At 36.2% G+C, this 9,753-nt stretch overlaps 1 protein-coding gene across 1 annotated transcript; it reads right to left on the minus strand.

Moving 5' to 3' along the window:
• Nucleotides 1-783: 783 nt before the first annotated feature.
• LOC125844802 (putative pentatricopeptide repeat-containing protein At3g16890, mitochondrial) lies at nucleotides 784-9,524 on the minus strand. Its single transcript, XM_049524141.1, has 2 exons — nucleotides 7,234-9,524; nucleotides 784-847 (listed from the first exon to the last, which is right to left on the minus strand). Exon 1 carries the CDS (start codon nucleotides 9,471-9,473, stop codon nucleotides 7,344-7,346), a length of 2,130 nt encoding a protein of 709 aa, XP_049380098.1. The 5' UTR covers nucleotides 9,474-9,524; the 3' UTR covers nucleotides 784-847; nucleotides 7,234-7,343.
• Between the last annotated feature and the right edge of the window lie 229 nt (nucleotides 9,525-9,753).

Consider the following 9,753-nt stretch of genomic DNA (forward strand, 5'->3'; position numbering starts at 1 on the left):
TTCTGGAAATATAGGAAGAACCTAACGAAATATGGCAAAGACCAACCTCAGCTTCCAAAGAAAATGTTAAAAGGGACAGCATCACTTCTTCGTAATCCTTCCTTTTACTAATCTGCTCGGCTAAGTACTCGATCGGTATTGATTGAACTTGTCATTACACATTTCTCCTTTTAACCCCAAACGAATAACCATCCTAACCTCAAAAGGCCAACTTAGAACAGAACATCGATACTTTTTTTTAATCATACATGCTGAGATAAAAGTTCTCAACTAACAGAGACAATCAAATATCTCCATATCCTACATTACAAGGGGCTAAAGGCACATGTCAGGAGCCTATACTGCTTGTTGACTTATGTTTGGCCTTCTTTACATGGCTGACGGAATTAGTAGAGAGAAAACTTCATCAAAGCTGCATGAACACAAACTGAAATCAGTCATGATTACTGTCAACTCCACCTAGACAAGAATAAAGATGAAAAGGAAGAAAAAACTATTCATCGTTTAAGAAGTCAGAGAAAAAACTTTTTATAAACTAACACCCAGGTTTAATGCATGAGAGACCTAAACAAGGAGCTCCATCTTCATATTCACGGTGAATTATCTATAACAGGTAGAAAAATCTGTTTGGACTTTGTCATTGATAAGACAACGCCAGTAACTTCCTTCTTTTTCCTTTAGTCAGGTCCTTGAAATGAAAATCAGATTTCTTAAGATCAAGAGAGGTGTTTAATACAAAGCACCAACATATTTTTTCCCCATCTCACGGAAAAACAAGTAATATAACAATTCTTTTAGATCAGAAGATAGCTGGCCATGATGCTTGCTTTCTCAGCCCATTCCCATCCTGTGAAAAACATAAGTAAAAGCGAAAATAACTAAAAGTTAAAAGTCTTCATCCTCATTTTAGGGGAAAATTGAGTTGAAATGTCAAATATTACCACAATCTCAATCCACATAGATGTAGAACAGCAACATTTCACAGAGGAGATATATAATTTGGAACTTTGTGCCATCCAATACAAGCAAATTAAAAAGTAAACCAGCTAAAACAATATCATTCTATCCAAGCAGATATAAAATATCAAGATTTCTACAGAAGAGATAAAAGATAATCTTGCTGTTTCTCCAGGGCAGGTCAATCTAAGACTGCTTCTCCTTGGAAAAGCACAGTCGATCCTCATACAAAAAAAATACTACTACTACACCAGAGGCGCAGACACATAAATGCACAAGTGAAAATTCTAACCCCCAAACACTTCTCTGACAGGAGTCCTAAAAACAAGAAAAATATAATACGAACACACTTATACTAGGAGTACCTAAAGTAATGCCTAGTGGCGGAGTATTCTATTAACTTTCAACTACTAAAAGATTGGAATTCCTTTGAACCTCAAGACTTGAGAGGTAGAGCAGAAATCTACTAAAAGTAAAGGGCGTGCATCATAGCCATGAGATTTGGAGTGCCTGTCAGCCTGTGTAACATCTCTTTTATAGTGTACCTAACATTTAGGATAGCTAGGCAACACCACCTCAGTCTTATCGTATAAAGTTGTTCAACAAGAGTTATCCAAGTGTTAACTATGGCAGGGAATCACACTTCAGATATCTGCATCACGTATCTATCAATTCTGCAAGATCATTATCACTACAAAATCTCCAAGTATTCGAATGTTTGATATGGACAACGTTGTCCTATTGGAACAGCCAACATCCTATTCTTCAAACTTGTACCTCCTTTTATATTCAAAATTATATTATTGATACAACACAAAGAAAATGCGTATATACAAACATTATAAATTTCTATTGTTTTTGATAACGGTAGTGTTAGAATCAGTCGCATCTCAACTAATTGACTTGTTACCTGCTACTTTCCATCATTATAAGTAATTAGGTAACTCTGGCCACCAAAACTTGGACTAATAGGAAGAAATCACTTGCGTTTTCTGTATCAGCTGGAATTTGAGTCATGATCTCCCATAGTCTGTTCCAGCTTCATTAATCGCTAGGTAACACCCTTGGTTGCTATACAAACATTATATACCATGTAGACCATAATTAAAACTCAAATTGAAGCCAACTATCCATGCAAACTGGAGTATCCTTGTTGTACCAAAAATACAAATTAGATGCAAAAGGAACTTAAATGGTAATCTATGGGTTTTTAATCCTTCAAACAATTCTACTAAACCTTTCTTTCCAAATAGTATAGAAAAGCAGGGTGTTTTTTTTCCGGCCTCCATCTTGTCCTCCAATAAGTCATTGCCTCTACCGCCATTCTAGGGGTAACCAACGAAATATTAAACAAAATGAATTGAAAACAACACTCTAATTCAAAGCTAGAAGGACTCTAATAGTAGGTAAAATTGACAGAAACTCCTGCTTTTTCCAGAAAGATCATAAACACGGACTAGCAGCAAGATGTCAACTGAATGATTAAAGCATCAGTTGTTTGAACATAGGCTCAATCAGAACATGAAAGGTCCTAGCTATGCTATCGTCCAATACAAAATCCAGACAGCTGAAGTATACCCCGGTGCTCTTCTTACTTCATCCATTTAAGCTCAGGTAGGAACACGCGTATCAAGGGAATCCGATTCTACAACTTCTTACTAGTAGAACAGCCACATTAAAAAAAAATCATGCGGTTTTTTTTAACATTTCGATTCATCCTCACATTTTGAGAAGGAAGACAGAACAATATCATTGAAGACTTTCCAGAATATTGAGAGAAAATAAGTATATACATCATTTTTGTTTTATATATATTTTTTGGCCCGTAAGGAAAAAATTATTGTATCTACAATTAATTGGATTGCTTATTCGCCAACGATGTTGTTCGGTCACCCATTCACTTGTACATTTTTCTCAAAAATGATGGAATGTTGGTGACACCCAATTTCAGCCCTCCACAATGTAGATTAATCATCGAGCTTCTTTAACTTATAAAACGATTGGAAATAATTAGTTTTATAAAATTCGAAATATTTTTCCAGTTATTTTGTCCTATTTAAATTATATATATATTAAAATGTTTTATTAATTTATTTTTTTTTTATGACAAGGGAAACCCGCAACTGCTACCCTTTGGATGCGCACAGTGTAAAATGTTTTGTTAATTTTATTAATATGTTTTTTAAAAATGTTTTGTTAATCAATCAGTAGATCATTTTTCGAGTTAATTAATATTATGAAGATTGTTAATTAATTAGTCTTATTCAATTTCTAGTCGAATTTGCTCAATTTGACTACATCCGTAACTCCAAGTGCAATCCATTTGGCTGTTTCCTAATTGCAATTCTAGCCACTTTGACTCCACCTCTAACCATATTTTAAACCCCATCAGAGTCGTCATTTTTGTTGAACTTGATCCAAAGAATAGCGGTTAGGAACGATCTCTCCACATTGTAAGCAAACCTCTCGATGAAGTCCTTAGCCAATGCATTCCAACTAGACCATTGCTTCATTTCTTGGGAGGTAAACCATTCCAAGGCCTCTCCACTTAAGATTCGGCTACAGAGCCGCATTAAAAAAGTCTCATTTTTCCCAGCTCCCACAAGTTGATCACAATATGCTTTCAAATGAGCCAAGGGATTTCAGGTTCCTACAAAAGTGTCAAATTTAGGTACTTTGAACCCTCCCAAAGGGTCCAAATTTGAAGGGATACACATATCTTAATAGTTTAGTCCTGCAACATTGGGAATATAATCATCATCTCTTCCTTTATATTCTGCTTGGTCATTTTTTCTTTGGCCCTCCACTCTTTTTCCTGCTCCTTTTAGTGATTGAGTTCTAGATAGGTAGTGTAGGGAAGATGTGGTTCTGTGTAGACTGGAATATGGAAAGTGGCTTTTGGGGGTAGTGGCTGAGTGGAAAACTTCCTCGGCGTGGTGTGAAGACGACAAGGTCTTCCTCTATCATGGACATCTGGACATGACATTGAGTTATGTCGTATTTTCAAAGTTGACTTGGAACATCTCATCAACATAGGGAAGATTGAGGTTGAATCCCCACAACATTATCCATTAAGAGTAAAAGATCAAGAAGTCTCAGGAGTGGCGTAGTTTAATTTATGAAGTTCGTTGTTATTTCCTTTTCATATTAATGGATCTATGAATGAATAAAGTTTCAAAAAAATTACTACTGTTCAAATTGAACTACGGAGGACCTGATTTCTCATTCATGAGATATGTAGGCAGCCTTCAATGCCCGACCCCTATCTTTTAAAAGCTTACTTCTCCCCCTTCATTTTACAAGGAAATAGTAAGTTCACATCAACAGTTGTCGAGAGTACAACCGTGAAAGATGCAAGAAGACTTTAGCTCAATGCAAGTCAACATTCCTGATTCACTAGCCCCAAAATCAAATAAACAAATTCCTGCCTATTTAAATCATCTCCCAATACTCATGGATTAACTTGTCCTCAAACAAAGAAACTCTTATGTGTTTATTTTCTCTCTATGTGATATTTTGCATTATATGTTATAAACAAAGACTAACAGATTTGTCTGAGTTGTTTTTCCCTGTCAGGTATTTAGAATTGATTTGTGTTGATAAACTGGTCGAGCATCCATACTTCATGCGATCTAAAGCTCCAAAAGGCTCCTTCCCCAACCGAAATTTATTCAAAGAAAAATGACGGATAACAGTAAGAGTATCGGCTTGACTGAAATTGATGTAATGGATCCCATTGTTACTGAACAAAATGAGTTGATTGCACAGTTGATGAAACAAATTGTTGAGATATCAAATCTGGCTATTGTTGCCAACACTCCAAGTGATGGAAGGCCTCCACTCCATTTCCTCCTCCAAATCCAACTCCTGAACATGTCCCAAATGGCCCACCCACTATTCCTGTTCAAAAGCCCCCCACCATCGACTTAACCACCCCTAACCCACATCATGCTAGCTCTTTATACCAAGCACCACATCTTCCCTACACAGCTACACTACCTATCCCGAACACGATCACTAAGAGGTGCAGAAAAAAGAGTGGAGGGCCAAAGAAGAAACGACCAAGCAGAGTATAAAGGAAGACATTATGAAAGCGATGAACAAGTTCCATTATATTCCAGATGTTGTTGGACTGAACTATGGAGATCTGTGTATCCACCCAAATTTGGAACTTCTGAAAAGGTTCAAAATACCGAAATTTGACACTTTTGGAGGACCCCTTGGCTCATCTGAAAGCGTATTGTGATCAACTTGTGGGAGCTGGTAAGAATGAGGCTTTGTTAATGGGACTCTTTAGCCGAATCTTAAACAGAGAAACCTTGGAATTGTTTGCCTCCCAAGAAATGAAGCAATGGTCTAGCTGGAATGCATTGGCTAAGGACTTCATCGAGAAGTTTGCTTACAATGTGGAGATTGTTCCTGATCGCTATTCTTTGAGAAAGTTACACAATATTTAGTTGATGAAATTCTTTGATAAATCAAACTAAAAAAAAATACAATGTTGAATGAAGTAGTCAGCATCCCCTCCATCTTTGTTAAACATACATTACCAACTCACTGTAACTCTAGGCCTCCTTCTTAAATTGTAGGCTGTTAAGATGGAACCTGATGCTGCACTCCATGTGCAGAGGCAGCATTCTAAGGTGTCTTGGGCTTCCATAACTGTGACCATGTCGTAATTGACCCATGCCCATTAAGTAAAGTAGGATATGTCAGTGACCAAGCATGACATAGCACTCTCCGAGGGCATGGAATGTCTAATATTTTGATTAGAATATCAACCGTAATTTCTCTTTACATACTCAAGTCGAAATAAAGGAACGGTCAATTCAATTCTCGATGGAATCGTGCAAAATTATCCCACAAACTGGAATATTATTTTGAGATCTTCGAACATATTCGAGGGTTCAATGTATAGTAACATTGGTCACTACAATATGACGTCACTGAAAAGCATCTTCTGGATGAGTTCCATATTCACTTTTCAGACACACCAATGTGTTCAGTGAAACTTCTACTTCATTCCATCCCCCCAAAACTGTAAGGGGTCGTTTGGTAGAGTGTATTAGCAAAATTAATGTATACATTAGCTTTATGTATTAGAAGTACCTTGTTTGGTGCACTTTTTCATGCTATGTATAACTAATACTTGCATTAGTTATACACTCTTTTGTGTATTGGGGAGTGTATTACTAATATCATGGATTTCTAGGTATTAGTAATGCAAAGGGATTTAATGCATGCATTAGCATTTTAAAGACACAATTACCCCTCAATCCCTTTTACATCTTTTTCACCATAATTGTGGAGGATATTTTTGTAAATAAATATTTTTGTACAATGCATGTTATTTTTAATACACCAAACCAAACAATGCATAAGAAATAATCTATGTATAACTAATACAAGCATTAGTAATGCAAGCATTGCTAATACATTCTATAAAGCATTATTTTTATACACACTACCAAACAACCCCTAAGGGTTTTGTTAAAGAAAAGTCACATGATTACAACAAATTTAGGTATAGTATAGGTGTCTTTTAGCCATATTTTCCTCAACATAAATTAAAAGGGCAAATCAAACAATTACAGTGAACTATGAGGGTTGCTTAGTATAATAGATCACAGCTAATTCATAACGTGGAAACAAAACATTTAGGGTTTTCCTTCAATTAACATTACATTAAGAATTGCTGCTTACTATAATAGATCACAGCTAATTCATAACTTGGAGAAAAACATATGTCCTAATAGAATACACAGTTATAATCTATTGAAAAGTCTAGTATTTTATTTAGTCAATTAAATAGGAACACTTATGAACAAATGATATACACAAAAGGCGACATCTGAGGCATCACCAGTCCATAGAGCAGCACCTTTACTTTTTAAACTTATCCATTCCCACTTTCCAGTGTATTAGACTAGTAATTTATTACAACCAAATCCCACTTTTTCCTCTGCCTGGAAGTACGCATCTTTGTCCTTGCCTACATAGCATCTTTTACCATTTGGGATTCATAATTGCAACTATAATGACCAGAGGAGCAAGATGGGAAAAGGTAACTTTTATTAGCTATAAGATTTTTCTTTGTCATGCATCAACAGGGAAAGCATAAAGCTAAATAAAAACTTAGAGATCAAAATGAAACAGACATTCATAAACAAAATAAAAATGCATAGGGAAACAAAAGAAGAAGAAAACAAGTAGAAAATCAAAGAGAAGAGATCATAGCAGCATACCTACAAAAACTTATCAAGAAAGCAGTCATACCTATAGTACATTTGGTCAGCCTGATGGGCCAATAGCAAGGGTTTCATGATTGGCTAACAAGCAGTGTAGCTTGTGAGCATTAAGTGATAATCACTCCTAAATCAAAGATACTACGAAGGAGTGATGGATTCCAATAGCATTCCCCTTTTCCCGCACTCCTTTAAAACATCCTGAGCTTCTTTAGTATGGCCTGATTGAATAAGTGAATCAAGATATAGTTTACATGTCAAAACATCGGGGACGCATCCATTTGCTTCCATTGAAAAAAACAAGTTCTTAGCTTCATCAAATCTCCCCAAGTTACATAAGGCTCTGATAAAAGCACCATAAGTATGATTATCAGGGATCAAATCCAGGGTCAACATGCTTATCAGAAGCCTTTGAGCCTCATCAATCTTATTCATCTTACAAAAACTTTGAATTAAGGCATTGAAGGAGAAAACATCTGCCTTTATTCCATCACCTTGCATTTTTCGTAATAATTTCAGTGATCTACCAACATCCCCGAGGACACAAAGTGCACGAATTAAGATATTGTATGGTACGGCGTTTGGAGCAACTCCCCATTCGACCATCTCTGTGAGACAGTCTAAAGCATCGTCAATGCGATTTACTCTACAAAGGCTATCAATCATTGAACTAAACGTGAAAATGTCTGGTCGAAAACCATGTTCCAGTAGTATGACTAGTAGCTCATGTACCTTGTTAACCTCCCCTACCTTGGAATATCCACTAATAAGAGTGTTAAAAGTTACAATATTGGGAGTGACACCTCTCTGAAGCATATCTTTGAAAGCATCTGATGCTTTGTCCATCATTTTGATTTTGCAAAAGCAATCAATGACCCGGTTATAGAAGAATGTGTTAGATACAAGACCATCCTTAAACACCTGGTCCATATATTTGTTCCCCTGTTCAACTCTCCCTCCTTTATAAAGAGCATCAGCAAGTGCAAGATAAATATCAACACTAACCTTCACCCCTCGAACAGTGATGAAGTCTAATATCTGACAAGTATCATCAAGCTCCAATCCTTTGATTAAACAAGTCAGTGCAATGTTAAGAGTTGAGTTATCCAGTAAGTAACCTCTATCAATTGATATTCTTAAAAGTTGAGCTGCTTCTCTGGGCAAAAAATTAGTACTAAGGCAATGTAGCATGGAAGAACAAGCTACATTAGGCAAGACATGTTCTTTCTCTAACCATCTAGATAACAATTCAAAGCCCATATCTGGTGCCACACAGTGAAATACCCCATTAACCAATGATCTTACAGTAGCTTCATTTGGTACAATACCCCTACTCTTCATTACCCCGAAGAGCTCAAATGCCTCGTCCACCCTTTTAGCATTACAAAACCCCTCAACCAAAATTGTGTAAGTAAACACATTGGGAGAGTATCCCACTCCTTCCATCTGTTTCACCAGACGAAGCGCCTCCTCCACAACCCCAGCCTTACAAACTCCATGAATGAGAATATTATATGTAAACTTATCTGGTTTACAGTTATCTACCTGCATTAGCTGAAACTTTAAATAGGCTAAGTCAAGTGAATTGCACTTGATCAACGCATTGATTACCGCATTATACAACCTAGTATTAGGAGCGAGCCCCAAATAAGAAACCTGCTCTAAAATGTCAGTACAGTACTTCCCCAACCCTAATCTCCCCCAACTACCAATTAGAACACAAAGCAAGTCCACAGTAACTACATTTCCAGAGTTTCTGATATCTTGAACAAGCTCAGCTGACAACAAAAGGGGACCTTTCCTATAAAGTACATTACTTAAAACCACCTTAACTGATTGATTCTTCGCAAAAGAGGGACAAATCTTCAAAACCCAGATATAAAATCTAAAGGGGTGTAATGGGTTTTCTTGATTTTGCAAAATACTAACAACTTCTTGGTGATTCAAAGTAACCCTCTTGGCTTTATACTCGTGGTTTAGCAATAAATACCAGTCTTTTCTTGCAAGAATTTGGGAAAAATACTTATGATCAATAACACTTGCTCGAAAGTTTACCTTTTTAGCTGCTATGGAAGTGTTGGAATTCCAATTGAATGAAGGCTTCGGCTTACTGGGTGAACTTTGTTGAGTAATGGGGTTGCCAGTGGTGGCAACAGAATGAAGATTTGAGGGTTTTGGAGTAATGGGTGTGAGGGAATTTTGGTTTTGTTTAGAGAGATTGGTGAAAGCAGGTGAAGAAGCCCTTGAAGCTACAGAGGAAAACCCTCTCATACTCTTTCACTCCCCTTTGAAGCTGTCCTTCTGAAGTCGGCTGTACTTCATGCTCTTGCCAACATGTTCATGGTTTAGGTAAAATCAATTTAAACGGAAAAATTAAATTAAATAAATTTATTTTTATTTTGGTTGTTGTGAGTTGATTTTATATTTTAAAAAATGGATAATAATTAATTTTAATTTTATTTTATTCAAAAATAACAAAGAAATAATTGAATCGATAATATATATATATATATATACATATATATAATATATTATTTTTATGAACAACTTT

Source organism: Solanum stenotomum, chromosome 11 (genome assembly GCF_019186545.1).
Source record: "Solanum stenotomum isolate F172 chromosome 11, ASM1918654v1, whole genome shotgun sequence".
Taxonomy (NCBI): Eukaryota; Viridiplantae; Streptophyta; class Magnoliopsida; order Solanales; family Solanaceae; genus Solanum; species Solanum stenotomum.